The sequence below is a fragment of the Coregonus lavaretus genome (genome assembly GCF_964263955.1).
Source record: "Coregonus lavaretus genome assembly, chromosome: 6".
In the NCBI taxonomy this organism is placed as follows: domain Eukaryota; kingdom Metazoa; phylum Chordata; class Actinopteri; order Salmoniformes; family Salmonidae; genus Coregonus; species Coregonus lavaretus.
In genome coordinates this window covers 24,019,408-24,040,164 of record NC_139993.1, presented here as the reverse complement: position 1 = coordinate 24,040,164, position 20,757 = coordinate 24,019,408, and the positions used below count along the sequence as shown (strand labels likewise).

The following is a 20,757-nucleotide window of genomic DNA, read 5'->3' as shown; positions in this document are numbered from 1 at the left end:
CAAAACTTAAGGGAAGCATAGAAATAGCGCACATACAACAGATCAACCGCTTCTTAGACTTGCTTTCAATGAGAACGACAGATCTATAATTTGGTTGAGTCGCCCCAAAAGTTACAAAGCAGCCTTAATATCTCAAAACGACCCTTTTTGATTTTGCTTATCTTTAGACATATTTTTGTAACAATAAACTCTTCAAACACGTCAAATTTCTGGTGTTTGAAGTGGGCTCTCTGTTTTTTTAATGATATGACCCATTTTATACACATAAATTGACATTATAGGTCATTAACCAATCACAGCCCTCCTTTAGGATTGCACATTCAGCATGTCACCAGCAGAGGGCTCATACCTTTAGAATTAGCAAAGAGCTCACTCTTAGATGTACTTGTGGAGTATATTGTTCCAAACAATGTCTAAAAATGAACACAAACGAAAAGGGTAGTTTTGAGATATTAATATTAGTATTTTTACTGTTGAATAAATTAATGTGATTTTTTTTCAGAAACAATACTCCATATTTTAGATCACACTATAAGGAATATAATGACACCAACATTTTGTCTGTATCATGTACGGTTCTTACAGGAGGCATGTATAGGTCTAAAAAGTGCCTAAAATGGGAACTTTCATCTTTAAAAAATAAATATGCTTTTTACTTCCAATGAAGTTTATATGTGAGAATTGCCAGAACAATCTGAGATACCAAAAATATTTTCTGCTCCCAATGGCGTGGAATCGCCCTATACATGAAATGAGGATTCACTATAAATGGACCATAGTTTCAGTGGTAAACCATCTGCTCCAGTGCTTGTACCCGAGTCTTGTGACACTCTCTCTGGAGTGTGTGAGCTGGGGGCAGTCTGTTCCACATCCACCTGGATCAGCTCTGTCTCATCTGTTGTCTTCTTTCGGTGAGGCCCTTTCTTGGGCCCTTCCCCATGCGACGACGACAGAGGGCTCTTCTTGTCCTGCTTGCTGTTCATTCTCTCTCCAGGCTCGCTGAGGTCCAATAGGTCCAATGTGGAGGACAGAACTGGAAGGGAAGATCATACTAGTTTAGCTTCTTGGTATACAGTTAAAATATTATCTTTACAGAGAGACGCATCTCCCTAAACAAAGCTGTCATGATGAACTAATTAATATTCCTCAACAAACTTGTGACTCCAAAATGTGATTTTATTACAAGCCATCATGTAATCATTTTACATTTCTTGGCACATCCTTGAAAGAGTTAAGCCGGGTATTTAGCTGCCAAGGGTATTAGTGCCTTACTAGCACAGTGCCTCTTTGGTTAGGTACTTTAAGAGGTTTCTCTACCTCACTGACGATCTAAGTATACTTTGATGGCCAGGGAATGGACAGTTAAGGCACACCTGGAGGACCTCCTCTGTTTGGTCAATTAAGCAATTTAATCAAATGTTGTTTGTCACATGCTTCGTAAACAACAGGTGTAGACTAACAGTGAAATGCTTACTTACAGGCCTTTCCCAACAATGTAGAGAGAAATAAAGAAAAATAGTAGAAAAAAAGGGAATAAATAGAAAAACAATAACACAAGGAATAAATACACAATGAGTGATGATAACTTGGCTATATACACACACGAGGTACCAGTACCGAGTCGATGTCCAGGGGTACGAGGTAATTGAGGTAGATATGTACATATAGGTAGGGATAAAGTGACTAGGCAACGGGATAGATAATAAACAGTAACAGCAGCGTATGTGATGATTAAAAAGAGATTCGTGCAAAAAGGGTCAATGCAGATATTCCGGGTAGCTATTGGTTAACTATTTAACAAACTATTTAGCAGTCTTATAGCTTGGGTGTAGAAGCTGTTCAGGTTCTTGTTGGTTCCAGATTTGGTGCATCGGTATCGCTTGCCGTGCGGTAGCAGAGAGAACAGTCTATGACTTGGGTGGCTGGAGTCTTTGACAATTTTTAGGGCCTTCCTCTGACACCGCCTGGTATAGAGGTCTTGGATGGCAAGGAGCTCGGCCCCAGTGATGTACTGAGCTGTACGCACTACCCTCTGTAGCACCTTGCGGTCGGATTCCAAACAGTTGCCATACCAAGCGGTGATGCAGCCAGTCAAGATTATCTCAATGGTGCAGCTGTAGAACTTTTTGAGGATCGGAGGGCCCATGCCAAATCTTTTCAGCATCCTAAGGGGGAAGAGGCGTTGTCGTGCCCTCTTCACGACTGTATTGATGTATGTGGACCATGATAGTTTCTTAGTGATGTGGACATGGAGGAACTTGAAGCTCTCGACTTGTTCGACAGACTGCAAAGACGTGAATTAGGCTTTTTTCTTATTTTTCAGGTGAATGTGAATGAAAAGGACCTTCCCATCTTCATAATTATGTGCTGATAGGTTTCATTATGATAAAGGTAAGAACAGTGCCTTAATTAACTACTTAGTCAGATGGCATATTAGGCATATATACAGATGAAAAACGAAATGTATTTGAGTTAATTCATTTCAATTCAATTGTGAATAGATCAACATGTTGAGTTTTAGGCAAAAGGCTATGCAGATAAATTTAACAAATTCAAACAAAGACTGTTTAGTTTATTGTCATGGTGTACAACATTGGCAGCAAAGAATTGAATTGCAGTGTACAAAGAACACTTAGTAATGGTACAATGTCGATGTAGTTCCTTTGATAAATCAAAATGTTGTGTATAAACTGTGGCTTTTTTTGCGTTGTTCAAGCTGGTTTGTTACAGTAAAAATTGTGAGGTAATAATATACACCGCTATCGTAATACAGTTATAAGAGATATCATTCCATTGCTCTGATTTCACTGGCCATATAAAATACACTGAACAAAAATATAAATGCAACATGTAAAGTGTTGGTCCCATGTTTCATGAGCTGAAATAAAAGATCCCAGAAATGTTCCATACGCACAAAAAGCTTATTTCTCTCAAATGTTGCGCACAAATTTGTTTACATCCCTGTTAGTGAGCATTTCTCCTTTGCCAAGATAATCCATCCACCTGACAGGTGTGGCATATCAAGAAGCTGATTAAACAGCATGATCATTACACAGCACCTTGTGCTGGGGACAATAAAAGGCCACTCTAAAATGTGCAGTTATCACACAACACAATGCCACAGATGTCTCAAGTTTTGAGGGAGTGTGCAATTGGCATGCTGACCACAGGAATAACCACCAGAGCTGTTGCCAGATAATTGAATGTTCATTTCTCTACCATAAGCCGCCTCCAACGTCATTTTAGAGAATCTGGCAGTACGTCCAACCGGCCTCACAACTGCAGACCACGTGTAACCACGCCAGCCCTCCACATCTGGCTTCTTCACCTGCAGGATCGTCTGAGACCAGCCACCCAGACAGCTTATGAAACTGAGGAGTATTTATGTCAGTAATAAAGCCCTTTTGTGAGGAAAAACTAATTCTGATTGGCTGGGCAATGAATACAATTGTATTTTATCGATGGCAATTTGATTACACAAAAATACTGTGACGAGATCCTGAGGCCCATTGTGAGTCACCATTTTTTTTTAAAGGTATCTGTGACCAATAGATGCATATCTCTATTCCCGGTAATGTGAAATCCATAGATTAGGGCCTAATGAATTTATTTCAATTGACTGATTTCCTTATACGAACTGTAACTCGTTAAAATCGTTGAAATTGTTGCATGTTGTGTTTATATTTTTCTTCAGTATATATGATGGTTCTGCAATATTCAGCCTCTGTGTGCACACACATCCCTTGGTAGTTAACAATTGCTGTTTTATGACAAACAAATGGGATGATCCTCAATGTAATCTGCAGATAATTAGAGTGTGTTCCGCTCCTTGATATCTCTATGGTCCTCAAATGATAAATGCAATTAGAAATCAGAGGAAACACTTGTGGGAGATGGAGATATTGTCTGAAGTGTTATCAGTGTCAGGAGAAAAGCCATTTGTGCTGAAAGAAATCAAGATGGATAAACTGTTTTGGTACCCTTGAGTCTACTTGACGATGATGATGCCTTGAAAATAAGTCCTCCAAATAGTATTTCAAGCTGAAGGCATTTTAGATGTGTACGTATACGAAGGATAGTATACCTTCTCTATCATAGTGTGCTGAGCATCGCTATTGATTCATTTCATTGATTGAGTCCACATTGTCATGGTCATCTAAGCGTTCCCATGTGTTTCTATCATATTGTTGAAATGCTCTGTTGGAGGATGTTGTCAGTTAACTTTCTGACCACTGTATTCAACAACCCTGACATTATAATGTTTTAGAGTTCTAAAGATTCCTTATTGCCGTTTATTGTGGTCAGGCTAAGTCAGGTTTCTGTGAATCGTGATAGAAAACAATGATATCAATGGATCTTTTGCAAGATTGTTTTTTTCTAGGCTATTGGAGATCAAATTATCTATTGCTATTGTCAACAGCTGAGATTTGTGTTAGACTTTTGTATCGGAACAGCTCAACCTGTGGATATTACTGAGAAGTGAGCCACTGTTGTTTCCACTCACTCTAATTCTCTACTGAGCCACTGACCTTCAATTGGGAACCTACCGACTGTCATTTTGAATCATCCCAATCCACCTAGTGTGAGGACACAGCAGGGCATCAGACGTGAACTTCTGACTTTAGCTAAAACAACTGGCATGCTTTCTGCCCATACTTTTAGTTACAGTACTTTCCTCGGCACACTAATAACAGGATTAAGTGGTTGTGTCTTTATTGTTAATAATCTCAGGCTAGACGCTGAGACTGAAAACAAGCAGCATGCAGTGGCTTTTTACTTTATCCTATTTGACCAAATGAACAGTAGGTACTGGTAGGTAGCCAGGACAAGGTCAATCTATTGACTGCTTATAACCTTTTAGAGATTATAAACAATTGAACAAATGTAGGTAGACTGTCATCATTGTTGTTTCAGTCCAAATAATGTGGTATCGGCTTCATTGGTATCCCACTACATTCGCTTCATTCGACTTACATGCTGTGACTAAATCCGTATGGCTATCATGCACCATTGCTGCGATATGTTGTCATAACTTTGCATTATGCATTTTGCATATCAAATATTGATGACCACCATGACAAAATAATACAATCCCCCTGATATAACTTCTTAGTGGAGGAAAATTCCCACTGGAGTGTCATAGTTGCCCTCTATTACATGAACTTCAGTCAATTTACATATTTTTACGCTTACCCTTTTCATATACAGACAAAAATATATATTTTTTGGACCATACTACCTTTATATATCTGAAAAGGGTAGTGGGGTAAAAACCCACCTCAAGACCTAGTCATGAAACAGTTTTTTCGCAGACCCTGTAATCAAAAATCAGGTACGGGGTCTGAAAATGGTTCTTGGTTTTTATGCAGGTATATTCATTAACACTCCTATTGTTTAACATCTCCCTAATTTGAATTGCAAACAAGGGCTATGGTTTAACAACCCCCCCCCCCCCCCCCAAACAGGGCAAATGCAAAGTTTGGTAACATTATGACGGTTTGTGCTGCTCGTAACGTCATTCTGTTACAAAACTTTGCATCTGCACTGTTCTTCAAGTAAATGTTTTTATATTTTTATAATGTGGAAATTGTTAAAAGTCGTCCTTGGGCCAGTGGTGGTCCCATTAAGGGCAGTGCCCCGCTTGTGATTGGTCCTGATTGGTCCCCCAAAAAATGTAAAATGTAATATTAATATTATATAATTAATCCATTATATAATTCATGGATTAAGTTTTAAATGCTCATAAAAGTGTGATAAATGTGTACATTTCCCTGTTCAGTTACTTAATACTCTGCCCCTCAGTGACTGTCAGCAGCTCCACCGGCGTATAGGCCAAACGAACATTGCTTGGATAGTTTTGCCAGCTATTTGCTATGAGGGGGACTGCCCCAATGAAATCGTGGATTTCATAGCATAAATTATACTTCCGCACATGAGACTAGATTTGCTCTATCAGGTACATATGGCGCAAAAGCAAAAAGCAAATTGTAATTAACTTGTAAATAAACATGGTAGCCATATCTAGGAAAACCAAAGTTCCAAAGGCTGGGCCTAATATTATGTATAAGAGGTCATACAAGAAGTTTTGCAGTGATTCCTATGTTGTTGATGTAAAGAATATATGTTGGTCCGTCGTGTGTAATGAGGAGCAAACAGACACTGGACTTGTCACAATTATGAAATTGCTTATTCCAGTTACTAATAAGCATGCACCCATTAAGAAAATGACTGTAAAAACTGTTAAATCCCTGTGGATTGATGAGGAATTGAAAAATTGTATGGTTGAGAGGGATGAGGCAAAAGGAATGGCAAATAAGTCTGGCTGCACAACCGATTGGCAAACGTATTGCAAATTGAGAAATCATGTGACTAAACTGAATAAAAAGAAGAAGAAACAACACTATGAAACAAGGATAAATGACATAGATAATGATAGTAAAAAGCTTTGGAGCACCTTAAATGACATTTTGGGAAAAAGGCAAACTCAGCTCCATCATTCATTGAATCAGATGGCTCATTCATCACAAAACCAACTGATATTGCCAACTACTTTAATAATTGTTTTCATTGGCAAGATTGACAAACTTAGGCATGACATGCCAGCAACAATTGCTGACACTACACATCCAAGTATATCTGACCAAATTATGAAAGACAAGCATTGTAATTTTAAACTAAACCTGGGGCGGCAGGTAGCTTAGTGGTTAAGAGCGCTGTGTCCGTAACCGAAAGGTCGCTGGTTCTAATCCCCGAGCCGACTAGGTGAAAAGTCTGTCTTGAGCAAGGCACTTAACCCTAGTTGCTCTGGATAAGAGCATCTGCTAAATGACTGTAATGTAAATTCTGTAAAGCAAGTGTGGAAGAGGTGAAAAAATGATTGTTGTCTATCAACAATGACAAGCCACCGGGGTCTGACAACTTAGATGGAAAATTGCTGAGGATAATAACGGACGATATTGCCACTCCTTTTTGCCATATTTTCAATTAAAGCCTACTAGAATGTGTGTGCCCCCAGGCTTGGAGGGAAGCAAAAGTCATTCCGCTACCTAAGAATAGTAAAGCCCCCTTCACTGGCTCAAATTGCCGACCAATTAGCCTGTTACCAACCCTTGGTAAACTATTGGAAAAAATTGTGTTTGACCAGATACAATGCTATTTTACTGTAAACAAATTGACAACAAACTTTCAGCATGCTTATAGAGGACATTCAACAAGCACTTACACAAATGACTGATGATTGGCTGAGAGAAAATATTGTGGGGGCTGTTTTGTTAGACTTCAGTGCGGCTTTTGACATTATCGATCATAGTCTGCTGCTGGAAAAACGTACTGTATGTGTTATGGCTTTACACCCCCTGCTATAATGTGGATAAAGAGTTACTTGTCTAACAGAACACAGAGGGTGTTCTTTAATGGAAGCCTCTCAAACATAATCCAGGTAGAATCAGGAATTCCCCAGGGCAGCTGTCTAGGCCCTTTGCTTTTTTCCATCTTTACTAACGACATGCCACTGGCTTTGAGTAAAGCCAGTGTGTCTACGTATGCAGATGACTCAACACTAGATACGTCAGCTACTACAGCAACTGAATTAACTGCAACACTTAACAAAAAGTTGCAGTTAGTTTCGGAATGGGTGGCAAGGAATAAGTTAGTCCTGAATATTTCCAAAACTAAAAGCATTGTATTTGTGTCAAATCATTCACTAAACCCTAAACCTCAACTACATCTCGTAATGAATAATGTGGAAATTGAGCAAGTTGAGGAGGCTAAACTGCTTGGAGTAACCCTGGATTGTAGACTGTCATGGTCAAAGCATGTTGATACAACAGTAGCTAAGATGGGGAGAAGTATGTCCATAATTAAGCGCTGCTCTGCCTTCTTAACAACACTATCAACAAGGCAGGTCCTACAGGCCCTAGTTTTGTCGCACCTAGACTACTGTTCAGTAGTGTGATCTGGTGCCACAAAGAGGGACTTGGGAAAATTGCAGTTGGCTCAGAACAAGGCAGCACGGCTGGCCTTTAAAAGTACACGGAGAGCTAACATTAATGACATGCATGTCAGTCTCTCCTGGCTCAGAGTGGAAGAGAGATTGACTTCATCACTGCTTGTTTTTGTAAGAGGTGTTGACAAGCTGAATGTACCGAGCTGTCTGTTTAAACTACTATCACAGAGCTCGGAAACCCATGCATACCCCACAAGACATGCCACCAGATGTCTCTTCACAGTTCCCAAGTCCAGAACAGACTATGAGAGGCGCACAGTACTACATAGAGCCATGACTACATGGATCTCTATTCCACATCAGGTAACAGCAAGCAGTAGAATCATATTTTAAAAAACAGGTAAAGATACACCTTATGGAACGACGGGGACTGTAAAGAGACACACACAAGGGTATGGACACATGCATACGCACACATTGTGATATTGTTGTATGGTGGTATTAAACATTTTGTATTGTAGATAAGTAGCGGTGTAATAATGTCATATGATGTACTGTTTTATATTTTGTTTTATATGTAATGTAAGTGCTTTAATATGTTTGGACCCCAGGAAGAGTAGCTGCTGCCTTGGCAGCAGCTAATGGGGATCCCTAATAAATACAGTGGCTTGCGAAAGTATTCACCTCCCTTGGCATTAAATTGCCAAACAGGTGTATATATACTGAGATCATGTGACAGATCATGTGACACTTAGATTGCACACAGGTGGACTTTATTTTACTAATTATGTGACTTCTGAAGGTAATTGGTTGCACCAGATCTTATTTAGGGGCTTCATAGAAAAGGGGGTGAATACATATGCACGCACCATTTTTCCGTTATTTATTTTTTAGAATTGTTTGAAACAAGTTATTTTTTTCATTTCACTTCACCAATTTGGACTATGTTGTGTATGTCCATTACATGAAATCCAAATAAAAATCAATTTAAATTACAGGTTGTATTGCAACAAAATAGGAAAAACGCCAAGGGGGATGAATACTTTTGCAAGGCACTGTACAAATACAAACCGGACATATACATCTAACAAGAGTCGAAAGAGAGGGATACACTAGCTAGAACCTTCTCATCACGGATCTGGTAGAACAAAAAAGCATGATGGTGGCTGGCCATATTGGCCAATTTTATTGTTTCCCCCAACGGTATTCATCAGGTTCTACTGTAGGTGACAGGGCGACATGTTGTGCGGATAAAAACAGCATAAAACCGGGTGTATCACAAAGCATGATCAGCACGATTACTGTAATTCACCAGCTACAGTCATTTTGAGAAACATTGAGAAATAGTTTGGTCAATTCTTTGGTCAAATTAAGCAGTTATATACCTTTGATAAGCAGCTAGCTATAGCCATACATTACATTTACGTCATTTAGCAGACGCTCTTATCCAGAGCGACTTACAAATTGGTGCATTCACCCTATAGCCAGTGGGATAACCACTTTACAATTATTTTTATTTATTTATTATTATTTTTTTTTTTGGGGGGGGGGGGGGGGGGGTAGAAGGATTACTTTATCCTATCCCAGGTATTCCTTAAAGAGGTGGGGTTTCAAATGTCTCCGGAAGGTGGTGAGTGACTCCGCTGTCCTGGCGTCGTGAGGGAGCTTGTTCCACCATTGGGGTGCCAGAGCAGCGAACAGTTTTGACTGGGCTGAGCGGGAACTATGCTTCCGCAGAGGAAGGGGAGCCAGCAGGCCAGAGGTGGATGAACGCAGTGCCCTCGTTTGGGTGTAGGGACTGATCAGAGCCCGAAGGTACGGAGGTGCCGTTCCCCTCACAGCTCCATAGGCAAGCACCATGGTCTTGTAACAGATGCGAGCTTCAACTGGAAGCCAGTGGAGTGTGCGGAGGAGCGGGGTGACGTGAGAGAACTTGGGAAGGTTGAACACCAGACGGGCTGCGGCATTCTGGATGAGTTGTAGGGGTTTAATGGCACAGGCAGGGAGCCCAGCCAACAGCGAGTTGCAGTAATCCAGACGGGAGATGACAAGTGCCTGGATTAGGACCTGTGCCGCTTCCTGTGTAAGGCAGGGTCGTACTCTCCGAATGTTGTAGAGCATGAACCTGCAGGATCGGGTCACCGCCTTGATGTTAGCGGAGAACGACAGGGTGTTGTCCAGGGTCACGCCAAGGCTCTTCGCACTCTACCAATGTCAAGTCTTTCTAAACTAATATCTGACTAACACGGAAATATGAAGTTATTTCAGAATGAAAGTTAACTGGCTAGCGCATCATGCTTTGTGACATGTTAGCTAGCTATCCCCAGTTAGACAATGGGTTTTCACTCATTACATCTGCATGCTTGTTGCGTTCTCCCTGGTGCACTCGTTCGTTCGTGAGCTGGCTGCTCATTCTAAATAGTATAATCTGATCTGTTCAAAACAGTGGCAGCATGTGCAGCGGTGATCATTAGGTTTTTTTTACATGCAAAAGTAAAATAGATGTATTTATGCTGTTGTTCAAATGCACAGGTGGCTTTATGCCAGAAAGTATTCATAACCCTTGACTTATTCCACATTTTGTTGTGTTAAATGTATTAAATTGATTTTTTTCTTCACCCATCTACACACAATACTCCCATAATGGCAAAGTGAAAACATGTTTTTAGAAAAATGTGCACATTTATTGAAAATTCAATACAGAAATATCTCATTTACATAAGTATTCACACCCGAGGCAATGCTTTGTAGAAGCACCTTTGGCAGCAATTACAGCTGTGAGTCTTTCTAAGTAAGTCTCTAAGAGCTTTCCACACCTGGATTTTGCAACATTTACCCATTATTCTTTTCAAAATTCTTCAAGCTCTGTCAAATTGGTTCTTGATCATTGCTAAACAACTATTTTCAGGTCTTGCCATAGATTTTTAAGCAAATTTAAGTCAAAACTGTAAATTTGGCCTTGTGTTTTAGGTTATTGTCCTGCTGAAAGGTGAATTTGTCTCCCAGTGTCTGCTGGAAAGCAGACTGAACCAGGTTTTCCTCTATGTTTTTGCCTGTGTTTAGCGCCATTCCTTTTCTTTTTTATCCGGAAAAACTCCCCATTCCTTAACAATTACAACCATAACCATTACATGATGCAGCCACCAGTATGCTTGAAAATATGGAGAGTGGTACTCAGTAATGTGTTGTATTGGATTTGCCCCAAACATAACGCTTTGTAGTCAGGACAAAGAGTGAATTGGTTTGCCACATGTTTTGCAGAATTACTTTCGTGCCTTGTTGCAAACAGGATGCAGGCTTTCTTCTTTTCACTCTGTCAATTAGGTTAGTGTTGTGGAGTAACTACAATGTTGTTGATCCATCCTCAGTTTTCACAGCTATTAAACTCTGTAACTGTTTTAAAGTCACCATTGGCCTCATAGTGAAATCCCTGAGCGGTTGCTTTCCTCTCCGGCAATGGAGTTAGGAAGGAAGCCTGTATCTTTGTAGTGACTGAGTGTATTGATACACCATCCCAAGTGTAATTAATAACTTCACTATGCTCAAAGGGATATTCAATGTCTGTTTTTTGTTTCTTTTACCCATCTACCAATAGGGTGCCCTTCTTTGCGAGGCATTGGAAAACCTCCCTGGTCTTTGAGGTTAAATCTGTGTTTGAAATTCACTGCTCGATTATCTGTTAATTTTATGTGTGGGGTACAGAGATGGTAGTCATTCAAAAATCATATTAAACACTATTATTGCACACAGAGTGAGTCCATGCAACTTATTTTGTGACTTGTTAAGCAAACTTTTACTCCTGAACTTATTTAGGCTTGCCATAACAAAGGGGTTGAATACCTATAGACTAAATGTTTTATTAATTTGTAAACATTTAAAAAAACATATACTGAACAAAAATATAAACGTAACATATTTCAAAGATTTTACTGAGTTACAGTTCATATAAGGAAATATGTAAAATGAAAGACATTCATTAGGCCCTAATCTATGGATTTCACATGACTAGACATAGACCCACCCACTTGGGAGCCAGGCCCATTCAATCAGAATTATTTTTTCTCCACAAAAGGGCTTTATTACAGACAGAATTACTCCTCAGTTTCATCAGCTGTCCGAGTGCCTGGTCTCAATCGATCCCGCAGATGAAGAAGCCAGATGTGGAGGTCCTGGGCTGGCATCGTTACATGTGGTCTGCGCTTGTGAGGCCGGTAGGACATACTGCCAAATTATTTTACATGATGTTGGAGGCAGCTTATGCTAGAAAAATGAACATTAAATTCTCTGGCAACAGCTCTGGTTGACATTCCTGCAGTCAGCATGCCAATTGCATCCTCCCTCAAAACTTGAGACATCTGTGGCATTGTGTTGTGTGACAAAACTGCACATTTTAGAGTGGCCTTTTATTGTCGCCAGCACAAGGTGCACCTGTGTGATGATCATGCTGTTTAATCAGCTTCTTTGAGAGAAATACGCTTTCTGTGCATATGGAACATTTCTGGGATCTTTTATTTCAGCTCATGAAACGGGACCAACACTTTACATTGCGTTTATAGATTTTTTCAGTATAATTCCACATATAAATTATGGGGTATTGTGTGTAGGCCAGTGACACAAATCTCAATTTAATCAATTTAAAATACAGGCTGTAACTCAACAAAAAGTCAAGGGGTGTGAATACTTTCTGAAGGCACTATATCTTCTCAAAGAAACTATCGCTAGTTTGAAAACTTGGCATCATATTTCTGTCACGCTGCTTTGTTCACATCCCGCGCCCCGGGTATTCAGTCAATCAGCGGCCGCAACTGCATTGGGCAACGAGTTTTATAGTATAACTTTGCAATCATTGTTTTCTGTTTGGAATACATTTTAAAGTAAAAAATCTGAGTCTCAGCATCATTCTGTTCCTGTGGAATTGCCCATGTATAAAAGGGGTTATACATTTGAAATCGGAAGTTTACAAACACCTTAGTCAAATACATTTAAACTCAGTTTTTCATAATTCCTGAAATTGAATCCTAGTAAAAATTCCCTGTCTTAGGTCAGTTAGGATCACCACTTTATTTTAAGAATGTGAAATGTCAGAATAATAGTAGAGAGAATGATATATTTCAGCTTTTATTTCGTTCATCACATTCCCAGTGGATCAGAAGTTTACATACACTCAATTAGTATTTGGTAGCATTGCCTTTAAATTGTTTAACTTGGGTAAAACGTTTCGGGTAGCCTTCCACAAGCTTCCCACAATAAGTTGGGTGAATTTTGGCCCATTCCTCCTGACAGAGCTGGTGTAACTCAGTCAGGTTTGTAGGCCTCCTTGCTCGCAAACACTTTTTCAGTTCTGCCCACACATTTTCTATAGGATTGAGGTCAGGGCTCTGTGATGGCCACTCCAATACCTCGACTTTGTTGCCACAACTTTGGAATTATGCTTGGGGTTGTTGTCCATTTGGAAGACCCATTTGCGATTACGCTTTAACTTCCTGACTGATGTCTTGAGATGTTGCTTCAATATATCCACATAATTTTCCTTCCTCATGATGCCATCTATTTTGTGAAGTGCACCAGTCCCTCCTGCAGCAAAGCACCCCCACAGCATGATGCTGCCACCCCCGTGCTTCACGGTTGGGATGGTGTTCTTCGGCTTGCAAGCAACCCCCTTTTTCCACCAAACATAACGATGGTCATTATGGCCAAACAGTTCTATTTTTGTTTCATCAGACCAGAGGACATTTCTCCAAAAAGTACGATCTTTGTCCCCATGTGCAGTTGCAAACCGTAGTCTGGCTTTTTTATGGCGGTTTTGGAGCAGTGGCTTCTTCCTTGCTGAGCGGCCTTTCAGGTTATGTCGATATAGGACTTGTTTTACTGTGGATATAGATACTTTGTACCTGTTTCCTCCAGCATCTCCACAAGGTCCTTTGCTGTTGTTCTGGGATTGATTTGCACTTTTCGCACCAAAGTACGTTCATCTCTAGGAGACAGAACGCGTCTCCTTCCTGAGCGGTATGATGGCTGCGTGGTCCCATGGTGTTTATACTTGCGTACTATTGTTTGTACAGATGAACATGGTACCTTCAGGCGTTTGGAAATTGCTCCCAAGGATGAAACAGACTTGTGGAGGTTTAGAGTTTTTTATCTGAGGTCTTGGCTGATTTATTTTTATTTTCCCATGATGTCAAGCAAAGGGGCACTGAGTTTGAAGGTAGGCCTTGAAATACATCCACAGCTACACCTCCAATTGACTCAAATGATGTCAATTAGCCTATCAGAAGCTTCTAAAGCCATTACATAATTTTCTGGAATTTTCCAAGCTGTTTAAAGGCACAGTCAACTTAGTGTATGTAAACTTCTGACCCACTGGAATTGTGATACAGTGAATTATAAGTGAAATAATCTGTCTGCAAACAATTGTTGGAAAAATTACTTGTGTCATGCACAAAGTAGATGTCCTAACTGACTTGCCAAAACTATAGTTTGTTAACAAGATATTTGTGGAGTGATTGAAAAACGAGTTTTAATGACTCCAACCTAAGTGTATGTAAACTTCCGACTTCAACCGTACCTGCAAAAAAGTGGTAAATAAGGGGTTGTTTGAAAGGGAGTCATATAAACATTGCCTTTTTGATTTTTAAGGTAACACCCTGTTTTCTGTCTGAAATAGTTTATAGTGTTATGTCATAGTGTTATGAAATGTCAATGACTAATGCATGAAGGTGTGACTACAGTAGTCGGGGCTGGGTAGACAAGAGAGGAGTGGGAGGTCAGTGGAGGTACCTGCTGTGTTTGAAGTCACTGGGCGGGCAGCTCCATCGCACTTGGTCTCACAGAGAAAGTCGTCGATGGAGGGGCTGAGCAGGGGGCGGCTCTCTTGTTGCTCACTCACCAGCTGCAATTGCAAGCAGACAACACTGCTCAAACTCAGACACAACATGCTCTTTTGACCCTTTTCTTGGAAATGTCAACATGACCCAGACGTTATAATATGTGGTGATGTGTGCAAGTGTTGGCCTTTTGAAACAGTGTATTGTTTGCCCCCCCCCCCCCCCCCCCCCCCACACACACACACACCTGCACAGACACACACACACACACAAACATGCCACTCTATTTGACCCAGCCACTCTGATGTCCAAATTGATTTTTTGTTGTAAACTATATCCACTGTGCACTTTGTAGTGATCCTCTGTTAAAAAAATGTAATTCAAACAAAGTGATGACATGACCTTATGTGACCCACCAATCCCCCCCCCCCCCCCCCAGGGTGTTCTGTTTTTCCCCTGAGGACCCACAGCTCAGTTGAGTGCTAGCTCTGTGAATCCATCATCTGCCTCGCCCACTGCCCATTCAGCCAGCCTTGGTGGAGGCGGAGACTTACGGTTTGTGTGTCCCCAAGTGTAATTGCTAAGCCATTAGTAGTTGTTTATCTCACTTCCCAAACCCATGCTAAAGTTAATCACCTTGCCTGTGAGGCATCCTGGGCTGTCGCTGTAGGTTTGCCAACACTGCTGTGGCATAGGTGTTGATAAAACAAGTTTACTGGAGAACTGAGACCAAGTAGAGACTTTGGACAGGGTGGATAATGGTATAATATAAGGCAGTTTATTCAGAGGTAAAGATATCTGGAATCGCGTGCACGGACCCGTTCGTCAATCTCGTAGGGAGATATCTGAGAGAGCCCCGAAACATTGTGTGCTGACATTTTATACAATAAAATGAAGTAGGTTGATTCTAGTAGTTCTGATCTTCTGATTGGTCCTGATGAGTTGGGCGAGGTCCCCTCCAGGTTAGTATCACTGCTGCATTGGCTCTGAGTCGGGTTCTCTGTCTTCAGATGTTCAGCCTAAGAGAAGGGGATTTTTGTGTGTGTGTGTGTGTGTGTGTATGTGTGTGTGTGTGTGTGTGTGTGTATGTGTGTGTGTGTGTGTGTGTGTGTGTGTATGTGTGTGTGTGTGTGTGTGTGTGTGTGTGTGTGTGTGTGTGTGTGTGTGTGTGTGTGTGTGTGTGTGTGTGTGTATGTGTGTGTGTGTGTGGGGGTGTGTGTGTGTGTGTCCTCAGAGCAAGAACTCGTGAGTTGGAAGAACTGAGAGACCTATGGCGTGGGTGTTGTCCTTAGCCACCTGCTGATAAGGCTGACAAGATAGGACTCTTTTGTGCATTGTATTGAATACAAAGGCCCAACACAAAATGGGTCATGCACAAGATTTTAGTCAGACCAAGCTATAACATTATATATTTACTACGACATAGGTCACATCCCATCCATTATCATTACCCTGAAGTAGTTGTCCCAGGTTTAACTGGCCTGTTTGCCATCCTGTGCTCTAGTGACAGAGCGGATTGAATGTATTGATTTGGTTTGATAAAAATGGCCCCACCATCATTATTGTCTGCTTGTGCAATGTGTACACAATACTGTCGGAGAGGAAACATGACATTTGCCATCCTTGCTCTCCAGAGTTGTGTTTGCAAGCAGAATCTTAATGAAGGCACAAAAAAAGTTATTACCAGCCATGAAATTGCACACAGCCTGCCATACAGTATGCTTGATATGAAAGGTGCTGCCCGTGGTTTCATGACCCGTCCGTATGTGCTCGAGCTGTGTCGCTAACAATGATGCAACTGTATTTTCTTGGAATTAATAATGTGGCTGGTTATTAGCCATTCAAGCCAAATTGAAATCAAAAACTGAATTGATAATTTGGGAAACTGATTAGCTGCATCTCAGCATATTTATGAATTAGTAAAAGTCTTACTTTTCACTTGTCAAATTGGGACAATAGGCTAGCTGACAAAGACTTGGTCCTCCTTACTTAGCGTTTTTGTACTGTACAGTATCTCACAGAAAATGTATGACGATTACAAGTACTTTTGTAGATCAATAGACATAGACAAGTTTCTCAGTGCTGACTTTTGTCTCCCTTTCAGAATGACACTAAAACACAATTCCTGTAAACTTGTGTGAATAACAGCTAAACTCTGACAAAGAGATTCAGTGAACAAAAGTAATATTAATATGTTTGTCTGTGAATGACTAACTGTGGGAGTGTTCTGAATCTGCAGCAACCTGAGAATGCTTGCCCAGTTTACTTAATTTGAGATTATTAGTGTTTTATGCTGCACTGAGACTAACTAACTTTGTTTATTTCCAAGAAAGACAGTTTGAAGTTACTTGACTTCACCCCCTACTGTTGTCGATTTAGTGCAGAGAGAGAAAGAGCTACAGTATTAGCTGTCTTTTTAGGCATGTTATTGATCTTGAATAATAATCTTGTATCCTATCATTTTGTACTGCATGTTGTTTTAAGACAATTTGTACATTATCATAATAGGTTGTCAAACAGTTATGAGGAGTGTCAGTGCAAATACATTGTATGTTTGCTTGGGGAAAACAATTTGAGTTCCAAGATACTGGAACTGTAATAGTTAAGTGTTGCATGGAGGCACCTCCAGCCAAAAGTTATGATCAATGGTTTTACGAAGGAATTTAATTCCTCACTTCATTTCACCCTCCAAACCTCAAAGCCCTTAATGAGAGAAGCAAATCATTTCGGAGGTATTTTAGGGCCCCTGCCACTTAATTAGATGATTTCCCCTGTATTCAATAAAAAAAATGCGCCTCACTTCTGGCACAAATATAAAAAGATTGCTGACATTAATGTGAATTATTAAGGGGACAGACCCTAACCCGGGTAATGAGAAATTATGGCTTAGAGAAGCACTGAGAGAAGGACTGCAGGGCCTTACAAAAAAAACACGTCAAATTAGCAGTGTGAATTAGCTGTTTTCACATGTTGAGTTTACATTTCACACATGAAACCATATTTTCACATGTATTACATTTAGAGTTCACATGTTAACACCACCATTTCATATGTGAGGAGAATAACATGTTTTCACCTCACAAGTGAATTGCAAGTTCACATGTAAATTCAATCACGTGAAAACCCCACTTTCACATGTGGAATTGCATTTTCACATGTGAAAATCACATTTGCAGTTACATATGTGAAAAATTCCACATTAATGTTTCTCACATGTGAACTTGCAATTCCACGTGAAAGTTTTTCTGTATGAAGGTCAATGCCTATTAAAGGGACAAACAAACGAAGTCATCAGCGATTGGATGATCTCTAACTTATCAGAGTATCAAAGCCAATGACACATTTTCAAACCACCGCTTTACCCACGTGTTCTGGCTCTGGCCCAACCCATCGGTTTCTGGACCAATCAGACGGCTCAGAATGTGTTCACATTCTGTGAAAGGTCGGGGAGGTACTCAGATCCAGACTCATTGCAGAGAAGAAACTAACATCCGTGGATGTGGCGTAGGGTTTGGCCGTAACAAGGAGTCTGGGTAGCCAGGCAAATTATATGTACCCATTGATTCTTGAAGAATTTAAGGTATAAATGCCTCATGAGCTTAGTTCAACTGTCGTACCCCATCAGAACCCAAAATATAAGCTTGTTTTACTCCAATGTTCGTGAACAAAGTAAATGTAAACAACCACTGTATAGCTTAAAAACAAGGTTACAACTAAATTGTTTATATCATGGATGGTTAGTCCTTGCATCCATAGCGTAGTCTATGGATTTGATAGTGGTTGCATTTCTCCAGCCTCATCCCTCAGCATTTTACTGAAACTGTGGCGGTGAAGGCACTTTGTTAATGTTTCAATTAAGGATTGCTGCTTTAAACACCTTTAATAGAGTTATAATGTTATTATAATTTGTGCAATCCTCTAGTGAGTGAGTTACTTTTGTGCCATTAATATCAAGTAAAACTATTGCAAACAAAAATAATATTGAGAGCAAAACATGAACACAAAATATTGCAAGGAAATACATTTGAAATGCGAGAACAAATTAATAGTAAATGAATGCCCAAAAATTGTTTTCAGTCATTTTTGGTTGTTACACTGGCCTTTGCTTTCGCTGCCTTTTTTTCTCCAAGTTTTGGCACATTCACTCCAGCAACATAGCACCCTGCATTCCACTGCTGGTTTGCTTCTGAAGCTAAGATGGGTCCATCCTGGTCAGTCCCTGGATGGGAGACCAGATGCAGTTGGAAGTGTTGCAAAATAAATGTGAAAAATAAAAATGAAAAAAATGTCACATGTGGATTTTTTTTTTTTACATGAGGGAAACATTTACGTGGCAAAACCACGTCTGACTCGTGAAGATAAAAAAATATATATATATATACACAGTACCAGTCAAAAGTTTGGACACATCTACTCATTCCAGGGTTTTTCTTTATTTTTACTATTTTCTACATTGTAGAATAATAGTGAAGACATTAAAACTATGAAATAACACATATGGAATCATGTAGTAACCAAAAAAGTGTTAAAGAACTCTAAATATATTTTATATTTGAGATTCTTCAAAGTAGCCACCCTTTGCCTTGATGACAGCATTGCACACTCTATTATTCTACAATGTAGAAAATAGTAAAAATAAAGAAAAACCCTTGAATGAGTAGGTGTGTCCAAACTTTTGACTGGTACTGTATATATTTTTTTATTTTTTTATTTTGTATTTTATTTATATATATATATATTTTTTTCACATTCTTTTTTAATGTGGTTTTTCTGGAAGGGAGGACACAGAGGAACAAACAGCTGTATGCATCAACCCCACTATTATGACTTATTCATCGATATAACTTCTCTTTTTAAAAGGATGTCAGTAACACTTTATTTGCATTGTCCTAAGTAGATGGTTTGTAGATGTTCAATAACTGTCAACAACCTTTCAACTAACTATTCAATAAACCTAACCCTATCCCTAACCCTAACCTTAACCCGTATCTTAACCCTAAACCTAACCCTAACCTTAGCAACCAGTTGCTTATCAACAGATAGTTTGTGATAGTATGACCATCTGTAGATTATCTACAGTGCCTTCAGAAAGTATTAACACCCCTTGACTTTTTCCACTTTTTTTTGTGTTACAGCCTGCATTTAAAATTGATTAAATTGAGAGTTTTGTCACTGGCCTACACACAATACCCCACAATGTCAAAGTGGAATTCTGTTTTTATTTTTATTTTTATTATTACAAATGAAATGCTGAAATGTCTTCAGTCAATAAGTATTCAACCCCTTTGTTATGGCAAGCCTAAATAAGTTCAGGAGTAAAAATTAGCTTAACAAGTCACATAATAAGGTGCATGGACTCGCTCTGTGTGCAATAGTGTTTAACATGGTTTTTGAATCTCTGTACACCACACACACGATTATCTGTAAGGTCCCTCAGTCAAGCAGTGAATTTCAAACACAGATTCAACCACAAAGACCAAGGAGGTTTTCAATGCCTCGCAAAAAAGGGCACCTGTTGGTAGATGGGTAGAAAAAAAAGCAGACACTGAATATACCTTTGAGCATGGTGAAGTTGTTAATTACACTTTGGATGGTGTATCAATGCACCCAGTCACTGCACAGGTGTCTTTCCTAACTCAGTTGCCGGAGAGGAAGGAAACCGCTCAGGGATTTTACCATGAGGCCAATGGTGACTTTAAAACACTTACAGAGTTTAATGGCTGTAATAGGATAAAACTGAGGATGGATCAACAACATTGTAGTTACGACACAATACTAACCTAATTGACAGAGTGAAAAGAATGAAGCTTGTACAGAATACAAATATTCCAAAATATGCATCCTGTTTGCAACAAGGCAATAAATGAATACTGCAAAAAATGTGGCAAAGCAATTAACTTTTTGTCCTGAATACAAAGTGTTATGTTTGGGACAAATCCAATACAGCACATTATTGAGTACCAGCCTCCATATTTTCAAGCATAGTGG

The 20,757-nt window shown here is 39.8% G+C and overlaps 1 protein-coding gene across 1 annotated transcript in view; it reads right to left on the bottom strand.

Annotated features, from left to right (window-relative positions):
- The window catches only part of pex5la (peroxisomal biogenesis factor 5-like a), a gene marked incomplete at both ends in the record, with an annotated part of 291,726 nt that overhangs the window by 145,865 nt on the left and 125,104 nt on the right, over positions 1–20,757 (bottom strand). Inside the window, 2 exons of the mRNA XM_084163646.1 lie at positions 815–1,033; positions 14,723–14,834. Of these exons, the coding sequence (XP_084019772.1) occupies positions 815–1,033; positions 14,723–14,834 (331 nt within the window). The remainder of the gene's footprint in view (positions 1–814; positions 1,034–14,722; positions 14,835–20,757) is intronic.